Here is a 24,030-nt window from a genome sequence, read left to right as displayed (position 1 = left end):
ATGCATTGCACATAGAAATCACAGCAAACCTTGTTCTACAGGTTACTATATGGGACTGTAATAATGAGTACAACTAGGTTTTAACATGTCACATGAATACCCATCTTTAACAGTCTGGTAGCTTAATTAAGTTACAGCAAAAGCTGTGTGATACACTGCATACACCACAAAGCCCCTCGTTGACTCCTTTGCTGATTATCATCAGCTTTGGTAATGGAAAATTATATATCTATAAAAGATTTGTTCAGATGTTAGACTTCTGTTGTGATATCGCTCAGGAAGTATTGTCATCTATCAAGCAGATTAGCTGTTGATATCTTTTTAATCCTTCGCCAATAACATGGACGGCCTATCCTGAATATCTGATTAGGTAAACAAGTTTGAGCTGATGGCAACATATGACTATTGTCTTGATGCTTCATCTCCGGTCAGGTATCTTTATAGTCTTGCCCTCACAAACCACCTAGAAATTAAAAAAAAAGAAAAGTATCATCATTACTGGTGATAATCAGGCGACAGCATCAAGGTACCATGTAACCTCTTTTCCTCATGTAAGCTGAACAGTATACATGAGATTCATATAGATACACATGCATGGGTCTTTTTCCACGCTCTTTATGTAATATTTATGTGCTGCACTTTATGCTTGTGCTTTAATATTTTGTGCTAACTGAGGGTATAGATTTTGAAGTGAAAGCATATTATGGTTGAACCTAATTGAGATAAAACTCAGAAGTTCCAGCATTTTGACAAAATGTAATTGGAAGATCATAAAGGAATATTTTTTAATTCTGCTAAACATTAAATTTTACCTAAAAGTTTTTGTCTGTCTTGTTATTCCAGGTCATCACACTGGAAGGATGGGTAGACATCATGTACTACGTTATGGATGCTCACTCCTTCTACAATTTTGTATATTTTATACTGCTCATTATTGTGAGTATCACTTTGTTGTTGTTGTTGTTAACTTAATGTGTCAATGTTTTGCTTCTGCTTTAAAATAAATAGCAATTGGATGGGTCTGTTATTTGATACATATGGACCAAATATGACCCTTTTTCCGACTGATCTACCTGCATGCCACTGAACTTGTTATTACAATCCCAGTTTACTTTTGGTTTCATATGTAGTTTTGTTTTGATGGTAACAGTCACCTGTGGCTTTTAAAGCTGTCACTGACTTAACCAATCAGATTGCAGTTCTGTAACAAAGAGTTCATTTAGTTATTTAGTACATCAGCCACGGCCATGACTTTTATGACAAAAATCTTTTTTTCTACTTTAAATCCATGTATTCAAAACAAAACAATGTTTATAGTTTACAAACAGGACATCGAATATTGAGTTAAATGTCACTTGGCAAGTTGCACCATTTAAAAACCAGTTTAAGTGGTGTGCTCTAATCATTGTCCTGCTGGAACGCTTAGCTGTGTCCACATTTCAGCTGACTGCTCATGATGAAGACTGTTGAAGTTCTCGTTTTTTATTATTCTCTCTAGGTTGTGCAATGTGCCAGTTCCGCTGTTAACAAAGCCCCAGAGATAGATACTATCATCGTCATGCTTTACAGTTGCTACTGTGGTTTTGGGGTTGAATGCCTTATTTTTACTCCTCTAAACATACTACTATATTTACAATTCCTGGATATTGTTCTAACTTAGGAGTTCTGGCAGCTTCTAGCTCATGTGTCATGAGCTCTGTGTCTTGGTGGATTGTGGGGTGCTGTTTATAATCTGACTAAGCTCTGAATTAACGTTAACCAAATGGAACTTCTTCTAGAAGAAGTCTTCGTCTTTCTAAACAATCTACAGCTCAAATTACCTGCACTTATGTACAAGCTGCTGTTTGAAGTGATGGTATTGAAAACTGCACTAATTTTTTAATGACTGAGAAATTCTTTTTTTCTTGGATGTACACCTAGCTATGTAAACGTTTCCATTGTAGTGTGTTTTGATTAACACAAATGCTTTCAAAAGCATTCTTTTTATGTTTCCATCCAGGACCCACCAGGTGGGATTTTGTTTTTCTATTAAAAATGCATGTTGTTAATTATTCTGCACCAGAAAGAAAGTGATGCAGTCAAATCATAGAAAGCCTAATATTGCCATGACATTCATGACCAATGACTGGAGCTTTATATCATTATTTTCAAATCTAATAAACTAAACTAATATTACTAAGAATAGGGAATGGAAACCACCTTCTAAACACATGGACAGGTCAGTTTATACTTTGCATTAGGTCTCAATGGAGAACAGCATAGTTTCATGCCAATAAAAAGCAACATATATGCAATTATTGAGGACTGATGGAAATGCATTAAAATGTGTAAACAAGCTGCAAAGTTTCTTTTTGAACTTGGATAAAGCTTAAGGCAGAGTGCTAATAGAAGAAGTAGCAGAGAAATGTGTAATATGAGTGTTACAGGACATGGATGAGAGCCATGCGACAATAGTGTGCAGTAGAAGAAAGGCTGAGAGTCCTGTCTTGTTTGCCATAGTGATGGGTCTGTGGTCTGTTTCCATTATTTTATGATCTGAAATAAGAGTTGGTGGCAGGTTTAGGGGCGCCCGGAGAGGTGGAGGTATATTATGAGTGAAACTGGACGGAAGATCGAATACATGTGTGTCAGTGACATGCAGGATTGTCGAATGTGCGCATAGGAGTGTAAGTACTTGTTGGTAAACTGTTTAAAGACATGGTAATTCCTCAAGAAGAATGATGAATGGAGAGTAGGCAGGGTGGAGAGGAATTGTAGTGCAAGGGCTAGAGCAATAGGGACATTTTACAAGATGGGAATGAAACCATATTTGTTACCTTTAGGATGTTGCTAATCAAAACGACACGAGGCCGACATAGAAGAGTTAAAGATACTGACATTTGCACTGGAGAGATTAAAGAGGGAGAAGATCTGGAATGAGTATATCTGAGGGGAAGCCTAGTTTAAATGGTTTGTGGACATAGTGGAATGGTAGGAGGACTAAATGAATGTGATCAGAGGGCCTGCAGGAGAATGTGGAGATAACAGAGTGGGGGTGGAAAAAGATGCTCCACCATAATGATCCTTAGGACCAGCTAAAAGGAGTTTTATATATTTTCATTTTGCTTCTGGTTTGGCAAACTCAGAATAACCTCTCTGAAGGTAACCAGTAAACATTGCTCGAAGCACAGCCCTGCTTCTGTTGAATCTTGTCGACTTCCTATTGTGTATAATTTGAGTCTGATCATTTATTTTGAGGACTTTCAAAGATCTCAGTTTAGGCTATATTTTACGCCGAGCTCGGTGCCTGCCTGCTGTTTGATGTAGAAGTGCTTATTATGTGTTGAAAGACAGAGGAGGAAATATTTGGAGGGGCGAAAAAAAGAATGAGAGCAAAAGAGATCTTCAACAAAGACTTAAAAACCAAATGGAGAAGGGTTCATTAAGAAACTGAGTAATAAAGAATGGCAGAGGAATTTTTAAAAGCAGATGGCAAGAATGCTCTTTTTATATCCTCCACTAAGTAGCCTGTGCTGTTATAATGATTTGAGAATTCATTTTAGTATAATGATTAAAGTCTGTTTTACAATCCCAACTTCTAGCCATTAATATTACATAAGCCATTGTAATGTGTCTTTTTGAGACAAAGTTATACTCTTCAATGGGAATGAAGCAACTGTTTAAGTTCAGGCCAACTCAGCTACCAATACTGAAAGCTGATAGGTTGTTTTTGTCATTTATTTTTACTTTAATTCTGGGTAAACAATGAAATATGCATTATATTTACATGATACATAACAATAACATGATGTAAAAAGATTACTTGTGTGAAAAACAAACATTTAAAAAGCACAATAAACCATTGCCAACTCACTAACTTTTTTAAGGGCTTATATAGCTGGGCTTTTTTTGTGTTTAACACAAAAAATGTTTTAGGGCAAATCACTTAACTAGACACAGCAGTAAAATATATCTATGTCATCACTTGATATGATCTTATTTGCTAATTTGCAGATTGTAGTCAACAAACTGAATATTGGCCAATACTAATATTAGGCTGATCCTGAATCTTTACACTTTAAAGAGAAATAAATCCTTTTGACTTTACCCCTTGGGTAATTTTTCCCATTCTCAAGCTGAGGTATATCAGTGTGTGGGCTCACTTTCTGAAGCTTGTTCTGTTGATTTTTCTATCTTCCCTACCAGGTGGGCTCTTTCTTCATGATCAACCTGTGCCTCGTGGTCATCGCCACCCAGTTCTCTGAGACAAAGCAAAGGGAGAACGCCCTGATGAGGGAGCAGCGTGCTCGCTATATGTCCAATGACTCCACGCTGGCCAGTTACAGCGAACCAGGCTCGTGTTATGAAGAGATGCTACGTTACATCAGTCATCTTTACCGCAAGTTGACACGCAGGCTGCAGAGGATGTACTATGGATGGCACAGGTATGGGAATGTCCACTGAAAAGAAAATATATCTACACATTCAGTTTTCTCTTTGCGTGATCTGTGATTATTTTTGTCTTGCATTGTTTCAACAGTAAACGGCGTAAAAAGGTGAACCCCAATGGCAGTGGGGGAGGAATTACCAGTGGTGGTAATGGGCATGGCCAGGGTTCTAGCAGGGGCTGTGGAGGTTCAGGCCCAGGCACTTCATTGTGGCTGAGGCCAATCCACAACCTCCTGCAGCATCACCAGCACCAGCACTGTCGCCTCAGCAACGGCGGCCAGCACACCATCAGCGTGGTGACCACAGAGCACATGGAGAGAGAAGGACATATTGGGGGACTAGAGGAGCTGGAGATGAAATCCCTTCCTGTCCGCAGAGAAAGTACAATTGGAAATATGGGCGATAACCCAGCTGCTGTCACTCAGGGCATGGGGGCGTTGCTCGGGAGATTGAACGGAGGGATGAACTATCCAACTATTTTGCCATCTTTTGTGTGCAGCTACAGCAGTAAGACGCCACCCCCACACTCAAAACAGTGTGGGCCAAGTCCGGAGCAGCATCCACCAAACCACCCAGCATCTGAACACACAGAGACACTGAATAAGCTTTACCAGCTGATGGGACAGCACAGTAAGCAAAGAAACACTGAACACAAACACACCAAGGTTTTAGTGGTAAAACATTGATAGTCAGCTTAAGGAAACTGATACTCTTTCCACAGAAGTAGTCTTTCATATTACCAAATATCTTAACTTCTCATTAAACCAATGATCTTACTATGTGCTCATCTTTAATATTGCTGATTCAGTACCCACATTTCCAGTCCATATGTTGAAGCATCCCAGTTTTCCCCCAAATTATTTCTTACTTGTAAGTTGCTTTGAATAAAAAATCTTCTGCTGAATATTTTATTATAATGAGAGGAGGAGGAGGAGACCCAGAGTGTGAGCTCTGCCTCTTAGTTGACCTGAGTTGACTGCAGACCATTCAGATGATTCCTGAAAAAGAGTTTTAGAAGAATATAAACATGGTGGACTAAACAGAGGAAGAAGTTAATGGCTGAGGGGAAGAAAGAAGGAGGGGATAGAGGAAGGAAAGGTAAAGGACTGATAGATGGATTAATGGGTGAAAAAGTAGGAGAAAGAAAGAATCTATGGATGGATGGATGGATGGATAGATGGATAGATGGATAGATAGATAGATAGATGGATGAATTAAATAATTACAAAGAATGAATGGATGAGGAAGAGGGAGACTGAAACTAAAAGTGCTGAATGGCTTAACAAGGTAAAAGAAGATTTACCAGATGATTAGAGGTGTTGTTTGGATGTGGCTCAGCTCCCAAACCTATTTTACCAGCTCATTATTAATTTCATATGGTGCTTTAGATGCCCCCTTTGGACTTTATTATATTTCAGCCATCACTTTTACATCCACCTCCAGTTTGCATCTTGCCTCATTGCTCAGTCTTTTAGCATGTGTTGGTATCCTCTCCCCGGGCCTGACCTGAAGTAGCCTGTGTTTTGGTGCGTGTGTCTTAAGCAGCACTTAGAGCTCTGACAGGAAATCCATGTCTCAAGTGTTACAGTCATCTGTGCAGAGAGGTGGATAAAGGGCTAGGTTTGGGTGAATCAACACAATGTGTGGGGAGTTGCAGGGGGAGGAAAAGTAGGCTGTGCAAAGCAAGGTAAACATAAACAGGTGTGTAATGCTATTCTAAAAGAAATATGGAGGATGAAAGAAGAAAATATTGAGTTCAAAGGAGCAGCATGAAGTATTAAAGATGTGACATCCAGAGGGAGAAGCTAAACAAGGAAGGCTTAGAGAGAAAAATAAATTAGATCAATAAGAAGAAAGGGAGAAAAGATAAGACTAGGAAGGAAGAAAGGAGGTTAGTTCAGGGAATGGCATAAGGCAGAAACAGGAAAGGATGGAGAACAGGCTGTGGGGGAGACAACATGGTGACGTGTTAGTTACAGAGGGAACATGGAAGCAGCAGACTAATAGACTTGTCTTTTCTGTCCTAACAGGCTGAGACTACTGACAGCTACAGTACACACACTGTATATACTTATTCACACACTGCTGGCTGCAAAGATAATTAAGCACACGTAGATTACTTCCTGGCTGTAGTGAGATGTTATTCTATAATGTGATATATTCAGGAAAGACACTACCAATACTTTGAGTTTGTTTAACAGTTGATACACCTCTAATTTCAACACACTGAATCATTTGGAGAATTAGTGTAACATGCACCTTTAGTCACTAACATTTTCGAGTGCGTTCTAAATGTTTGCTTTCAGATATTGTCACATGACTAAATGTCTGCTAGATCTCATAACATAATGGGATTAAACCCCGAATCTTGGTTTTGGAAGAATAGCTCCTTTACATCTTTCTTGTTTCTGGGAATATTTTTTGAGTCTGTCACTCTAAAATCTAATTTTACCAGAAATGTAATCTGATCAAGCCTAATGCAATATAAGGTGGTGTTTTTGTCCAACAAGTGTTTTGTTTTCCCAGAAGGAATTTGCTAAAAGAATTTGTGGGAAGGTAGAAACTACAGTTAAAGTGAGATGGGGAAATTTGTTGTAAAAGGTTATGGAGACAATGGGATATGATGATCATTTTTACAACTCTTTAGTTTGAGGTATTAGTTGTAGTTTTAAACAGCTTTAAATGCTCTTGAAACTGCTTTTGAAGATGTAGAAGATGTTTCTACGAGTCAGACTTTGCCTGTTAGTTTTCAGCTGTGCTTTGCATTTCCTCTGTACTGCTTCGAAAAGGCTTTCGTCAGAGAACAGAGGATGAGAGCAGACAGCCAGCATCTTGAAATGTGAACAAGCTTGCAGTGCTTACTGTAGCAGTTTAAGTTTATTGGCTCTATATGGAAAGAGGAAACTGTGCGCAATTTTGCAAAGATAAAGTGGGGAGTCCATCTTCCAGTTATATCATTATATGTCATTGTCGCTTGAACACTTTTGCCTGTCTCTGTTAAGCTGTTCTGACAAAAGTCTCCAGTCAAGCTGCTAAAAATGTAAATACAACAACCTTCAAAGATCCCATACTGATGACAATAAGCTCAAAGGGAAGGCCCCACCTTCCTAATTAAATAAAAAGAAATCGTCTAAATTGTTGGTGTCATTTGCTAATATTTGGAGATATTGACCATAGAGATGTTTCCCTTTTTTAAAAAAAATAATGTAACTAGATAGCTTTTAGCTTTTAGTGCAGTTCTAACTGTAACACTTTACATTGCTAAATCCACATCTGTGTCCTTCTAAGTTGACCTGTATGTGGCCCAGCAGTACCAAACTTCCAATGTTCAATTTAGCACTAGTGCTAAGTCTTAAATCAGTACACATTCTGGTAGATAATACCAAAACAAGGTTGCAGTTATGATAATGGTTGCACAGTCAATGGACATTTGGCAGTTTGATGCTATGGGTCTTGGTACATGTAAAAGCCGCATGTACATTTAACGAAATAAGTACAGAGAACTCTGCAATAAGCAAACGGACATTCATGCCATATGCTAATCCTTTACAGAGGGCTTTGAGGGTCCCTCCTTTAGAAAGACACTCAGCTTCAGTTGCTATTGCCTACCTGATATGGGTATGGGTGCAGACACTGCAGTCAGTCCTAAGATAGCTGCAAAATAGGTGCCACTACTTCAGTCTGAGGCTGAATTTGTCTCTTAGAATTCTTTGTATATGAACTCAGCTGCAAATAAGTGCTGTATGATTTAGATAGTATACTCATAGCATTGCTAGCTTGTTGAGATACTAGCAAACCTGTTAGCCAAGATTACAGCTTAGCTAAGGACAAAAATTATAGTTAGATCCAGTCACAATGCCATGACCACAACAGGTTTTTAACAAGACGATCTATGCTTTAATCAACTGGAAAGATGTAATATTTCCTGCCTATTAAATAAACATTATTGCAGGCCAGAGGAAAAGCGTGCAATTTGGGGATGAACTTCCCTGTAATCATTCACTAAAAGGCCCTTTGTCTTACTATGGCAAAACTACTAACACAAAATACATTTCCTGGCCAAAAACATAAGTCGCCACCAAAGACAAAAAAGAAAAAAAAGATCACATTACCATTTCTTTGGACCACCTTTAGCTTAGATTATGGCAGCATTTGTTGTGGCATTGTTTCAATAACCTGCAACGTCACAAGATTTATTTCCATTCAGTGCTGCATTAATTTTTCACAAAGATCTTGTACTGTCCCCTGTTTAAAGCCTGCGCCAGCCCAACCCAGAGATTGTCAAGAGGTTCAGGTCTAGACTCCATGGTGGCAAATCAGTGTGTGAAAATGATGACTCAGGCTCTCTTAACAAATCTTTCACAATTTCACAAGGAATCCTGGCATTGTCATCTTAGAACATGGCTGTGCCATCAGGGAAGAAAAAAATCCATTGATGCAATAGGTAGTCAGCCGAGTTCATTCTTTGGGCTCATAATGTTGCTGAACCTTAACCTGATCAACTGCAGCAACACCCCCAGCAGTAGGCATGATGGCTGCATCACTTCATCTGCCTCTCTTCTTACACTGATGCTCCCATCACTCTAAAACAGTGTAAGTCTGGACTCATTAGACCACATGGCCTTCTTCCATTGCTACAGAGTCCAATCTTTATGCTCCCTAGCAAATTGAAGCCTTTTTTTCTGGTTAGCAGCACTGATTAGTGGTTTTCTTTTGGCTACACAGCTACTCAGTCCCAGTCCATTGAGTTCCCTTCACATTGTTCATGTGGAAATATTCTTACTTTTACTATTAAACATAGTCCTGAGTTCTACTGTTGTTTTTCTTCAATTTGATTTCACTTAAAATTTAAGTGATCACCAATCACCATCATTCAAGATGTTTTTCTGACCACATCGCTTTCTCGATAGTTCCTATTTTTTTCAGTTTTTAATAATGAGTTGGACAATTCTTAACCCAATTTTTGGTAATTCCTGCATCTCCTCAGATGTTTTCTCTGCTTGATGAATAACAATGATTTGACCCTTCTGAAAGATATGTTGTCCACGATCTCAGGATGTGTCTTTCCATTGGAAATGAGAAGCTACTCATTGCACCAGCTGGGGCTAAATAACTTTTTGCCAGCTGAAAATTAATCCCCCAGTAATTATCCAATAGGAGGCTTGTACCTGTTTGCTTAGTGAAATCCAGGTGGTGACTTTTTTTTTTTTTTTGCCAGGCGGTGTATTTTGGTCAAACTAAATGTGCTCTTTCTGTATTAAAACAGCTGTCAGTTAAACACTGACAAGAGTGAGACAGACAGTAACATAAAATTGAATTTGTCGATGGGTCCTAGCCAACAGCACTCAACCACTTAGACTGTTGTTTTTTCTAATATCATAAAGAGACTGTTTTTATGGCAAAAAAAAAGAGAAAAAAACAATGGTATTGCTGATATACTTGCTCTCAGACTTGTGTGTTTAACTGATAACATGTTTAACAACAAAACAAACAAAAAAGAAACAGCTGAAGCACCTAACTTTTTTTGTTGGAACCTATTGGAGGCTATACAGTGAAATACGGATTTTTATGTAGTTAGTTATACTAATGTATCAGCTAAACTCAATTGCAAAGGCATCACATTGAAATCAACAAAACAATATTCATATTTTATCTACATATTTATATTCTACATTTATCTGCATGTTTATTTTACAGCATATAATACAAAATTTATAAAATAATAAAAAAAAGAAATCTGGTGAAAAATCAGGTGCTCAAAACTATTTGTTCTGCTCAGTGAATCAGACAGACAACAAAAATATCGAGACTGCCTCAAATATCCCTTCAGCAAATTTCTGACCATTTCAATCCACTTCCCCCCATCAGGTCGCCGGAGGCTGCTGTTCCAGCTGGCAGGCGTGGTGCCCAGCCCTCTGCTTTTAGAGCTGCTCAGCTGTCCTCTGTGCGCCCGCAGCCTTGAGACCTTGGAACTGGAACTAGGAGACCTGGATGGAGGCAAGGGAGATGCTGATGGACTGCACGACTTCCCTCAGGTCAGAATGAATGGTGATAGAGGTGTGATGTGAATTTTAGTACAATAATTTAACCAATAAATTTGCTTTTTCGTCTTTTAACTTGATGTGGCGGTTCTAAAGTATTATATATTGATTTATTTAGTGATTACTTCATTTGTTTTCTATTTACATTAGTTGCTTTACATGAGTTGTAATGTTTGAATTTTTACCTGTAGGGGGGAGACCTGAGAGGAGGAAGAGGCCGATTCCGACCACGCAGGGTTGTGGAATACAGACATGGAGCCTTTCGGGCTTGGATTGACTTTCGGGATAAGCTGAAGAGGATTGTGGAAAGTAAATATTTCAACCGAGGGATCATGATTGCCATCCTTGTCAACACTCTCAGCATGGGAATAGAGTACCACGAACAGGTAAGAAGTAAGCTACAGGGTGTCTGTCTGCTTCAGTTTTTTTTTTTTTTTCTGCTTCATGAGCACTGCTGGTAATTATTTGTAAAAAATTGCATTTGGTTGCCTGAAATTTTTGAAGAGATGAGACAAGGTGTTTTTTTAGATGTGAGGGACAAAGGGGGGAAATGAGAGGAGTAAAGCACCCGCTCTCTCCCACTCTATTCCTCTTTCTCACATATAAAATACAAATCAAGGCATTGTCACACACTCCACTCTTTCTGGTTTAGTCTTTCTGGCCAACATCTGGAAAGTTTTGGTCAGATAATTTTATTACTCCTTATTTCCCCTCCCCCACTGTGACATATTCTTCTTTGCAAAGTCATAAGCATCTACTTTAGTTTTTATTCCCATGTAAGTATATTACCATAAGATTAAAACTGAAAAAAGAAGATGGTCTGTCCCCTGTTTTCCTCCTTCTGTTTCTCTCTGCCTCCTTACAATCTAATTCCCTCTGCAGGGCAAGTGTGTGTGTGTGTGCGTGTGTGTTTCTATCTTTGTGGTATAAACATAAGGAGTGACTGGGTGAGCCATTGCCTTTTTAGGGTAATACCCCACACACATGCACATATAAGCAGAGTAAAGTATTATGTATGACTTCCTGCTCCCCTCAGCCCTCACTGTCCCACCCAGTTGGAACACTGTTTAAGATGTGAATAAAAACAGAATGATTTGCAAGTCTCAACTAACAAAGGAGATATTTGACTATTTTATTGACTGTTTTAAGTGTAATATATTTGCTCAACTGATATAGGAATCTAGCTGCTCTAAGTCCTGAGTCTTCTTTGTTGTTTTTTGTGTTTTGTGATGCTCCAAATGTTTTCAATTCATGAAAGATCTGGACTGTGGTAAGTTCAGTCCAGCATCTGGACTCTTCTACTTTGAAGCCATGCTGTTGAAACACATGCTGTATGCACTTTAGCATTGTCTTTATATACTGTACTCTTCAGCACTGGTGATGCTTTTCTGGATGTCCAGATTTCCATAGGCTCTAATGTAACCTCATATCAGAGATGCAGGATTTAAATCGAGTGCTGGTTAGAAGCTTAATAGTCTCTCTTCTCTTAAGTCTAAAGGACATCCTTACATCCATCATTACCAAAAAGAAATTAAGATTTTCAAAACAATAGATTAATTTCCTATTTTGCCCATGCCAATTTTTAAATGAGTTTTGGCCTAGAGAAGATGTTCATGCTACTGAAACATGTTTACACAAGCCTTCTGCTTTGCTTGTATAACTTTAACCTGAATTTTTGGGGGGATTTCTGAAAATCCATAAGAGAATCCTGCTTGTTTTAATGAAGTGCAGTCCAAAATTGCTATCAGGTTGTTCCATTTTGCACAGATCTATCTCCACATTCTCTTTTAATCCTTGCTGTAATGAATGTGCAGATTAGATGGGCCAATAAAACAAAGATACAATATCAATGTATAAAGAAATACTTTAGTTCACATCACCACATTTATCATTTTTCAAAGTTGTCTTGATATATGTCTGCTTCATGGCCAAAGTTATCTGCTTTGAAACAAAAGCTGTGTGTGTGGGTGTGAGAGCCTCAATCTCTGTTGTGAATTTCATCATGTCCCTGAAGGCAACGTCATATCCAGAGTTGGTTTCAACATTTTAATGTTAAAAATGTCTCCTTGTAGGCACTGATATATTTCATTTAGACTGAATATATCCAGTAAACCTTGCCACCCCTCAAAATCGGAATAAAAGTTCTTTCTGATCGAGGCCGATCGGATCAACTAACACATTTACATGCAGCATTTTTATTCTTTTCGGGCATTCGAAGTGCTCCATGTAAAAGCAGCTATTGTCATTAACTTGAAGTTAGCTGACATTATGTTTTCTGCCTGAATCAAAGACAGAGAAATGACCAAAGCATTGATGTCCCCTTATCCCCATCCCCCCCGCTTTGTACCCTTTAACTGCTTTGTATTGATTTGACCCGCTATATCAACCACACTGTACCGTCCTTTCTCAGCAGACTGTAAAGTGGAATGTGAAGATGAATACATAATCCTATCAGCTGGTGTGAAAACTGCCATCTGCAGTGTGCATTTTCATTTCCCTGCTGTACAGACAGCAGGCCACAAAGGTGATAAAAATGCCAGCTAGTCCATTGTTCCAGAATAATGTATGTGGTTCTAGTATATTGTGCTTAACAGAAAAGCTGGCTGAGAGCTTTGAGGAGCTTTGAAGGCATTTTAGTCAATGAGAGACTTTTATGACAAACAGCAATGGCAATCTTTTTGTTTGTTTGTTTGTTTGTTTTGTTTTTTAATAGAACATTGTTTTCTTGATGTTGCAGGACAGTAATGTCAGGGCGCTTTGGTTATATTTGCTTTGAAATAAACTATCAGAAGGTTCTTGGTCAGTGGACTAGGATATTGTTTCAGACACTGCACACACCCTGTCTGGCTGATGCGCTTACTATAGCAACATGCTTTTCTTTTCATCAGTGTGTTTCCTTAATGTTTTCCTATCAGTATCCTGAATCATATATTTAATATATTTTAGTTAACTAATAAAGATCAGGTTGTCAAACACAGTGTATAACAAATATTGTTAAATTAGAAATAAGAAATTGCCCTCAAATGTTGTGCTGGTGTTGATATACTTGAACATTTCAGCAGGAAAACTCACCTTTACTCTCGGGAGGTGGCTGTAAAAGGTTTGTGGTTTCCATGCCTCATAGGAAAGGCAGAGTGTGTGTGTTTCTGTGTTTTGGGGGTGGGGGGGGATGGAGAGGTGAGTGATGTTTAGGGTTATGGCGCCCTCTATCACTGATCAAGATAATAATCTCTTAAAAGCTTAATTCAAAGTGACGGTAGCCAGAATGTTTACAGCTGTTGTGATTGTTGTTAAAATGTAATTTTATAAATTTTATCAATATTTATTTAAAGCAATTTATTGTAGATTCATAGCATATTAAATAATGCACTACCCAGAATGTATAGGATGTGTGTTAAACTCTGTCTATGACCAAGGGGTTCACTTTTAGTCTTGAATATAGCCTGCTTGCTTTTATATGCTATAGTTCAGGATGCAAAATTAGCTTTGGGACATTGCTAGTTGATCCCCACTTGAAAAGAAATGCAATATGTTTTAATGAGTCTCCTTTGGGTGACATAAGACAAAAAACGCTGGTTCTCTGGTTTAAGGGCTCTAACCACTGTGAGTATGAGAGTGTGTGATTTAGAAGGCTTCAGTCATTTGGGGATCATAATTATTCATTACATGCACAAAGCTTGTTACTGAGGAATCATGCGCTCTCCAAATGAAAAAAAAGGAATTTAAAAATCTGAGACAGAAAAGAGACTATAATATAACTTAAAGAGAGCGACAGGAGGAACATTTTTTGGGGATTAGAGCGAGTGCATGAGTTGATATGAGACTTGTGTCTGTGGTGCAGAATATAGAGAGTTTCTTATTATAAGAGCATCACAATCAGCTTTTAAGGCAAATGTAACAGTATATCCATGTGCAAACCTTTAGTGTTTTAAGTAATAACACTTTTTCAAGTGAGAGACACAATGTTTAGGGTTACATGTGCAGTCAGACTCAAATGAAGCAGCCAAACTGATACTTTTTAGGCAACCTAGTGTTGATAGAAGCTGACATGATATATTTGGTAGGAGTGGGTGGCACTTGTTTAAAATCACTGTGTACATTTATTCAACTTCGCTATTCTGGGATATTTTCAGGTAGTTGCACTTTACATGAGTGTTTCCATTTTATGCACCTTCATGCTTCCACTTCAATACATTTCAAAGAGAAATGCACTTTTGATCCCACTACAGAGAATTTGGACACATTTCCTTTTCTTTTAAAATAATATCCTATTTATAAATAGAAAACACTTTCCAAAGCAGTCCAAGCTTCCAGGGTTTTCTCTTTCGAACCATACACACTCACATTTTAGTAGGTAACCAAATGAGCCATTATCTTACCAAAAGAGTTAAGTTAAAATCCAGAAGCTTAGAATACATTTGTTTATCAGAAAAATGATTTTTTATTCTTCTACCATTAATCATCTCCCAACCACTCAGATTTTTTTAGTGTCCCAGGTAATACAGCTTTAAAAATAAACTAATGTGCGACTCTACTAAACTTTTAGGCCACATTTATGCAGATACATAGAAAATGTGTTCAAGTTTGTCATTTTTTCCTGTTACTTCTGTATTGTAACACTCACAAAATGATCAATGTCAACACAAATACTTTTACTAAAGAAATTCATCTCAAGTTGGATTTTCACTTTCAGTGCAGTATTTATCACTTTTGAGTCTGAATTCTCCCTGACTGGTTGGTGTGGTGTCTGTTGCATCCTTTCAGTGCGTTCAGCACATTTAGATCACTGATTCAGCTCAAGTCAAACTGCTTCTAGAAGGAAAAGTTGCAGATGTAGTCCTATAATGCATTTAGTGGAGCACAAAATTGCTGCATTTTTCATAAAAGGCTTGACTACACGCTTCATAGGGGGCAGGAGTGGCTGAGTTAAATGTTTGCTGGAACACTGAGCATGCTGTGGGGTAAGTGGAGTAGATCAGCAGTGATGCATTGGTGCGCTTGGTCCTATTTGATTGATTGGGGCTGACTGCAGCTCTGAATTTGATTGATAATGTTTTAGCTCAGAACACTAAAACCAAAAAGGTTTTACAGCTCAGGCAAATGAGAGAGTAGATTTTAACTGTTTGTTTTTCTCTTCCCTGTTTTCTTTCGTGTCCTTCTTTCTCTGTGTTTTTCTCTTGAATGCTCTCCTCCCAGCCTGAGGAACTGACTGATGTACTGGAGATAAGTAACATTGTCTTCACCAGTATGTTTGTCTTGGAGATGGGCTTCATGCTGCTGGCTTTTGGCTTGTTTGGATATATCAAGAACCCATACAACATCTTTGACAGCATCATTGTTATCATCAGGTAATCTTTTATCATATGTTTATATACTCAGAAAGGCATTAGACTAAATTTCATATATTGTCAGGAATTATTCTGATATCTGATGCTGTTGTGCTTCTCAGTGTGTGGGAGATAATCGGCCAGTCGGATGGTGGGTTGTCGGTCCTGCGAACATTTCGCCTTTTGCGAGTGCTGAAACTTGTTCGCTTCCTGCCTGCCCTGAGGAGACAGCTGGTAGTGCTGATGAAGACCATGGACAATGTGGCCACCTTCTGCATGCTGCTGATGCTTTTCATCTTCACTTTCAGGTGCAGACATAAATACATCATTTTCCTCAGCCTGCAGGATTCTGTCACAGAATTCTGCATATTCTCCATGATTAGAATGGCATTGTTTCAAAAAAATAAATACATACATTATGTTTACATTTCTTATTTCTTTGCAGTATACTTGGCATGCATCTTTTTGGTTGTAAATTCAGTCAACAGCAGGAAAATGGAGACACCATCCCCGATCGCAAGAACTTCGATTCTTTACTTTGGGCCATTGTCACTGTATTTCAGGTTAGTTTTTAAATCCTTTTTTTGTCTTCAATTTACTTTGTGCACACCTGTTTTAGATTTAGCTAACCCACAAATTAACACTTGTTCATCTAGTTTTTATCTGACTCATGAAGTCGTTTAGTGATCTGATTTCATGATTCGATCTCCTGATTCCGTGGTGATACGTCTGTTGTAAACATGTATCAGAATCCTGGGTTGCATGGAAGAGGAAGCAGGAGCATTGATCACAGCAGTATTGAAAACAAATAATATTAAATTCTGAAGAAGCGCAAATGAATTTCTTGAGTCATTTATAGTTGCATAATAATCTGCTGCTGCTAATGCTGTGTTTAAATCTTCTTGCTGCTTTTCACATGTACAATCTCAAAAAGCAAAGCATAGTGCTCACTGTTTCTGAGTCTGAAAAATCTGGTAAACTGCTTGATAAGGGAATCTACTGTTTGCACAGTGCATGGTCAACAAATGCCTGAGATATTTTGCACATGCAGTTGTTACAAGTTACACTTACTTTTTGTCTTATAAGTTTTCTGCAAGCCACACTGTGTAACAGGCATCTATAAACCTTAACTTAGCTATGACATTATGTGACCTTATATGTTAGCTATGCTCCTGCTGAATTGCATTGAGATTCTGAGCTTCACACTGACATAAAACAATGTCTTATGAAGCATGCTGGGAAGTGAAAAATCATAATTGCATCTACCCCTTGTCTTCCCACTGGAGATGTTGTTCAAATTGCTCCAGATAGATGGTTGTTCTCTCTGTGCTGGATATGTCAGCAGGAGGGCAGTACATTCTCTCTGGTGCTGAAGAAGCATTTTATTAAGAGCTGACATGTGAAGATGTTACACTTCTGTACATTTATTATAGTTTTCTAGCATTTGACCAAAGTACACACACAAACACATCTACTTACATTAATTCACACAAATTGCTTTGTAAATTGCTTTTTGCTCAAAGTTATTAATGAGGGGAAAGATGCAGCGTCTACTTTCATGTTGGATTATATATAATTTGTGGTTTTTGATTATTTTTGTGACACAAGCAGTTACAAACACATATACGGTATATGCAATACACTTGTCAACTAATAGTCTGTTAGGTTTCTTAAACCAACATGTGTTAATAAATCTAGCTCATTACACGGTTTAATAAATCATATAATCTATTCCTGTTCCCTTATTCAACATTTCAGGCTCTACTGTTTTTTTTTTCTCATCTCCTCTGTGAATATTTACTCACTCCTTGCTTTTTAATAATACATTTCTAAACCTCACATTCTCTTTGTCCCCCTCTATTTCTGCTTCTATCCATCGCTTCCCCTCCAATCCTCCCTCATTTATGCTTAAATCTCTGTCTGTGTTTCATCTAATTCTTTAGATTCTTACCCAGGAGGACTGGAACGTGGTGTTGTATAACGGCATGGCTTCTACATCTCCATGGGCAGCTCTCTACTTTGTTGCTCTCATGACATTTGGCAACTATGTGCTCTTCAACTTATTGGTTGCTATCTTGGTTGAAGGCTTCCAGGCTGAGGTGAGAGGGACTGTGTTGGTTTTTGAATATGATAACGGGTTCATTTCTGTGCGATTTGTAACTACATGGCTTATCTCTGCCATTATGTAACTTAAAAGGAAAATGGATGTTTAGAGACTTCCTTTTCTCTTGGTTTGTGCCTCTTGAAATGATATTTACACTGAGATGTGGAGCTCATTTTAACTGCTCCATTTTGTACTCTTTTCAGTCTTTATGTACCTGAGGGGTAATTTTGCTGGTGAAGCATTTAGAGCAATTTAATGATGGTATTAAAAAGCATCAAATAGTGCATTTGTGGTATGTACACTGCTTGTTGAATTGGTGAAAATGTACAGAAAGCTACCCTTCTGCAAGCATTAGAAGCATGAAATTACAAATAAAAGTAGGCTTATCCTGGCTTTGCCTTAAGTGTGAGAAACAACTGCATGCAACATCTTATTCTTAAACACATTCCTCTCTTATCCACATCTGTGTGTGTCCTATGTGGGCCCTTGTCTTGCTGCTAATTAACTCCAGTGAGAGTTCTCTAAGGGCCTCGGGTCCAGAATCTCAAATACCAAACTGTACTGTCACTAGAGCACCACTGCTTTTAAAGAGGATGATGGGAGGAAAAGTTTCACCTGTTTCTATCACACCCACTGACAATTTCCTATTATCAGCTTTTCGACCATCCAGTTATGTGATCGTGTTTGCGTTTTCCCCAGTGGTCAGGCACAGAGCTAACCTTGGAGCACTAAATGCACCACACTTCAGTGTATATGTGCTCTGTGCTTCAGTAATAAGAAATCAGCCCTTTCAGTTGTCTCTGTAATATTGAATCTGACAACAGATGAAGGAAACAAGCTCATTTGCATGGATATGCTGTGTGTGTGTGTGTGTGTGTGTGTGTGTGTGTCGTAGGGTGACGCTAATCGGTCGGAGTCAGATGATGAAAAAAAATCGGACAACTTTGATGAGGACGAAAAAGTAGAACAGCTCAGAGACACAGGTAGGTGAAGAGACCGAAGATTCATTCGGCACTGTTTTTATTAATAAATGTTTCATATAAGTGGTTAATAATGACAACTTCTGTCCTTCACAGAGCTAAAGATGTACTCTCTGATGATGACAGCTAATGGTCACATTGACCCTCGTGGCAGTATGGCTCCTCCAATAATCATGCACACAGCAGCCACACCCATGCCCACTCCAAAGAGTTCCCTAGGACCTGAGTCCGTTCTAGAGGAGGAACTCATGTACAAAGAGGGTATACCTCAGTATGGAGAGGTTGGACTGGGTTTTTCTGAGGCAGGGATTGGTCACATTGAGTCTCGTCGTGGAAGTTCCACATCCATGGACCCATCAGGTTATGACCAGCGTTCCTTGGTGAGAAAGACCAATGACATGAAACTCATTCCTTTAGTCCAAAATTGTTATTATTTTTTTAAAACATGTGTTTTCCCCCTAATGAATAGGATGATGCAGAACACATAAATCGCACACAAAAAAAACATGAAATGAGCAGGTACAGGTGCCAGTACACCTGGAAAACCCCAGTGTTATATCAGGTCATTGTGGAACTCTACTTGAGGGATGATCACCATTCTCCCACCATCATTCCCACTTTTGATGCTTTAATGGTGGTGGGCAGGAATCTGTGGGTTTTGTGTCTTCCAGATATTCAGCTGCATGAAGTTCTGTTGTCTGCAAAGGCTGAAGCTTACAGTTGAATGGTTTTCATACTAATTAAACAATTTAGTTAACCTGCATGACTTATGCATAGTGACATTGACACCCAGGAGTATATTTCATCACCCCTCCCTCCAGATGGACAACTAGAACCATTCTATGTCAGCCACTTAGCCTTCCACAGCATAACAAATTCCTGTCATTTTAGAGGTCAAGCATTCAGACTTGTGCTGTTTTCATGGTGTGATCAAGATTAATGTGATCATATTAACTTTGTTCTCATCTCTGTGGAACAGTTACAATGGCTTTTATGCCTTTGAATTCTAAAACGTATACTGATTTTTAAAAAAATATTTATAAGGAGCGAAACTGCTCCATGATTTGCTTCTTGCTACCAGTTGCTTGAATTCAGATATTCTGTCACCTGAGAAAAAGCTGCTCTTCTGTTTGTTCTTCCTTACCAGTTGAAGCATCATGGTCATCAAATATGTCATTTCAGCAACTATTTCAATAATATTTTCTGATGTCGCTTATAGATCTAAATGATGATGTCTTTTTAGTAACAGTCCCTACTGACACATGAGCCAGTTGATGGCTTTTGATTGAGGCTTTTACTGTTTGTGTCCCAACAATGAACTTTGCTGTCTTCTTACCTTGATACAAAATGGCCCAGTAATGGCGAATCAGCTGTTAAATTGTACCATACAGTTTCTCCGTTCTGCTATGACAGTTTTGTCTTTCTAAATCGTGGAAATACTATGTAAGACATAGTAAGATCATGCAAAATGAACACCAAAGTAAAACAAACTGGCATAATGTTTGGTTCCCAAGGGATTATCGTTAAAGGCATTAAGATCCAGTAAGTTCAGTGAAGTAACAATGATCAACTCCTCAGCTGATCATTAATTTAAAATCTTTTAATCATTAAATCAATCAGATCCAAAGCTGTAATGAAAACATAAATTCTCTGAAGATGTTTTTACATAGTCCTACTTTGTGCTATTTTTTTTATTTGTCATGAAATCTAGCAATAGTAAAAGGTCTGTAATTATATAGCGCTTTTCTGTACCTGGAATGATACCCAAACCGCTTTACATTATACAATTTGGGGTTCAGTGTCTTGCTCAGGGTCATCTCAATAGACGGAGGAACCGGCAGCCCTCAGGTTACAAGACTACCACTCTTCCCCCTGAGCCACACCGCCCCTTTGCAGAGGAAATAAACAGATCACAAATCACTTCCAAGTTTGGTGGCAGTTTTTAGTCAACCAAAGCGATATCCAGGAAATAACTAGTTTTCCAGCTGCACACTTGGATGTAGGTGGCATCTGTCAAAATGTCAGATGGAGAAGACGATCAGCTAAGAGGTTGTGGGCTCATAATATTGTCACGGTGAGACATAGGTTTAAAAAGCATTGGCTCATCTAGGAGGTGCACCTGTGCAATGACCATTTTCAGGTTTATATCGGCCTGAGTAGCCAGTAATTTGACAGCTTGTTGGAGAGAGTCACACCGGAGCTCACTCAAATTTAGACAGCTGTCATTTCATACAATTGTCAGTTTGTCAGACGCAGCTGATTTGTTGAGATCTGTCAGATTCCCTGTGAGACAGGAAGACATGATTTATCCTGGATGCTGGCAATCAAAACTAGAAAAAAATAGTTCCCATAAACACCTGACCTTATCTTATGGAAAAGGAAAGAATCTGTTCCCTATAAAGTATTCAGTAAAGGTCATGAAACACAACCTGGTAGCCTGCTAGCATAAGTCTGACAAATTAAAAAAAAAAAAAATCTTGCCTCAGCTTTCTCTATGATCATTTGGTCCAAGACTTATATTGAAACTACTTCTGGAATATTACTGTGGTTAAAAACAGAGACACCAGAAGCTATTTGTCAAAAATACACTCATTTTATTTTTATATAACCTTATCACAAACTTGTAGGACTGACTTTGTTTCACCACAGGTAGCCGTTGCAACCCACAGTACATTACATAATGTTTCTTTGATGACACTGCCTTTAACCATGTTCCCCGTCTCTTCAGAGCCTCTCAAGCCCCGGTCGACGCTCTCCTCTTCCCCCACGTGGTTCTGGCAGCTCATGGGGAAGCCGCCGCTCCAGCTGGAACAGTCTGGGAAGAGCACCAAGTCTCAAAAGACGAGACACCAGTGGAGAGAGGGAGAGCCTATTGTCTGGGGAAGGAGGTGAAGAGGAAGATGGCCAGGATGAAAAAGGGGAAGCTGGGGTAAACAGCAGATTAAAGCCAGGGTCCTTGGAGCTGCTTCAGGCATCTACTCTCTGCCCTTCCATAATAGGAGAGTACGGTGACTGCAATGGAAGGACTGTGACATACGACCCAAATGTGAACTCCGACTCCAAAGAAGATTTCTTGCCTGAGGATGACATAGATGATGATGTAAGTTACCATGAGTCACCAGATTTCAAAATGACATTTAGGAACTCTGCAGCAAGGTTTGAGCAGTTCTTAAAGGTTCCCAGCATGATACCCTCCTTGTGTATTTCATTAACTGACATTATGCTTGTTTTACTTTTATGTATAGATGTCTAACCAACGAATGAGTTGCTTGGTGACATATAATAATAATTTCTTAATCTGCACTCTCTAACTATTTAGGCTTTTTTTTTTGTTTTTTTTTTTGTTTTTCTCTCCATCTCTCCCATTTCACCCTATTGTCATGTGTCTTCTGTACTCTTTGTCTCTCAGTTGCTTTGAGATATTATTGAGTGTGTGTTTTGTGTTCACATTGCAAAGCCTGGAGGGAGACTGATTGTCATGCTGTAATTGATTGGCTTGGGCAGTAATTGTTTTCTCAGTGGGTACTAACAACTTGTGCACATACAGTCACTGGGGCAATACAAGTGCTTATGAGTGTGTGCATGTTTAAGCGTGTGAGAAGTCTGGAGACAGGTTTAGTCCTTTGCTAGTTTTAGGTGACCTCTGATGTGACACTGTTCATGGCTTTACTGACTCCTAATTGAGTTCATAAAGCCATGAAATCCACTGAAACAAAAGTGTTCTCCTGGGCACACTGAATACGGGAGGCTTATAGCAGAGATTGTTTGGGTGTGCTGGTGTGTTTGCATGTGTGATGTGCTAAGTGAAATATGTGCATGATATTCCTTGCAAATCTCCATGTCAGACATTTTAGATTTCAGCTTCAATAACATCTGCAAAAAAAAAAACAAAAACCAAAAAAAAATCTGATTCTTGTCATCAACACACAAAAACTCTCACATTAAAGGACCTAACTAGATGCACACATACTCACATTAGTGGCAACATGCCAAATAAGCAAAGTCTAAAAGGCTTGACTGTGGGCTGTTTTTTAATTAGAATCCTAAAATACAGAAGCTGTGGATCTAAGCTTTCTTGTTTGTTTTATTGCAAACTTTAATGAGTTGTGCACTGAGCTTGTGGACTCCCAACGTTGGAAATCCACCTGTTATGGTCCAATTATCTTCTTCTACTTATGCAATGAAACATATGTTTATTGAATCCCTACAGATTTAAAAAGCGAGCATCAGCAACCATATTAAATTGCGCATTGTTTCTTTAATGGCTGTTACAGTGTAATCGTTGCTGGGCCATGTATGTTGCATTCTTCATTATTATGGTTTTGCTTGCATTAAAAGCACACATTGTATTATTTAACAATGACTCACATGGCATTTGAACAACTTGCTTATTTTATCTTAAAGGGATCAGTAGATTAGGGTAAGACATTTTCTACTCATCAGCTATAAAATAAAAACCCCTGACAAGTAAAGTAACACTGCTCATCTTGTTACAAAGAAATGTTCTCCTTGAAAACCTGTCATTCACATGGATGCCCTGTTTACTTACATGTTTTTGCTGACCAGTCAACCTAACTACAATAGCAGCTTAAAAACTGCTTAAATGATAATTGTTCCAAATGTTTTGGTTTCTACATCTTCCATGAGGATATTTAGATGTGTGTAAGAGCTGGGGATTGCACTGGGGATCCATTTGGAAGATGATCACCACACCTGCTGAATCATGACACCTTAGGAAGGACTTAAAGTATGCAGCAATTAGTCTGAGGTGTTTACATAACCTCTAAATGCTCCAGGGTTCTGGTTGCATCTGTGGGGAAGAAGCCCAATCCACAAAGACTTCCCCCCCACAGAGCCCAAAGAATGTTTTACTAACTTCCCAGTACACTCCAGTACACACTGTCCTTTGTCTACAACTTGACTGGTCAGTTTTTTTGCCTCCAAAAACACTTTGTCAGTATTACTTGGAAAGCTGAAATTTTATGACTAATCAGTGCAATGAATACTGGAAATCTTATCACTAAAACCTTGTACATCACATACACCGTTAATATTTTATTATCGAGTACTCAATGTTTTTTCAGAGAGGATGTGCATTTCCCCTTTAGCAGCATCGATAACAATTAAAAAAAAAAAAACAGATGGAGCAT

At 38.6% G+C, this 24,030-nt stretch overlaps 1 protein-coding gene across 3 annotated transcripts in view; it reads left to right on the top strand.

Moving 5' to 3' along the window:
* Window positions 1–24,030, top strand: part of cacna1ha (calcium channel, voltage-dependent, T type, alpha 1H subunit a) — a 116,708-nt gene that overhangs the window by 70,753 nt on the left and 21,925 nt on the right. For all 3 annotated transcript variants that reach the window (XM_042011693.1, XM_042011711.1, XM_042011703.1), the window contains 12 exons: window positions 844–936; window positions 4,186–4,424; window positions 4,520–5,058; window positions 10,297–10,463; window positions 10,661–10,855; window positions 15,666–15,817; window positions 15,919–16,104; window positions 16,242–16,359; window positions 17,740–17,895; window positions 18,796–18,883; window positions 18,977–19,260; window positions 21,609–21,980. In XM_042011693.1, coding sequence (XP_041867627.1) covers window positions 844–936; window positions 4,186–4,424; window positions 4,520–5,058; window positions 10,297–10,463; window positions 10,661–10,855; window positions 15,666–15,817; window positions 15,919–16,104; window positions 16,242–16,359; window positions 17,740–17,895; window positions 18,796–18,883; window positions 18,977–19,260; window positions 21,609–21,980 — 2,589 coding nt within the window. The remainder of the gene's footprint in view (window positions 1–843; window positions 937–4,185; window positions 4,425–4,519; window positions 5,059–10,296; window positions 10,464–10,660; window positions 10,856–15,665; window positions 15,818–15,918; window positions 16,105–16,241; window positions 16,360–17,739; window positions 17,896–18,795; window positions 18,884–18,976; window positions 19,261–21,608; window positions 21,981–24,030) is intronic.

This window comes from Melanotaenia boesemani, chromosome 2 (genome assembly GCF_017639745.1).
Source record: "Melanotaenia boesemani isolate fMelBoe1 chromosome 2, fMelBoe1.pri, whole genome shotgun sequence".
Lineage (NCBI taxonomy): Eukaryota > Metazoa > Chordata > Actinopteri > Atheriniformes > Melanotaeniidae > Melanotaenia > Melanotaenia boesemani.
This window is presented reverse-complemented; position numbering and strand designations above follow the sequence as displayed.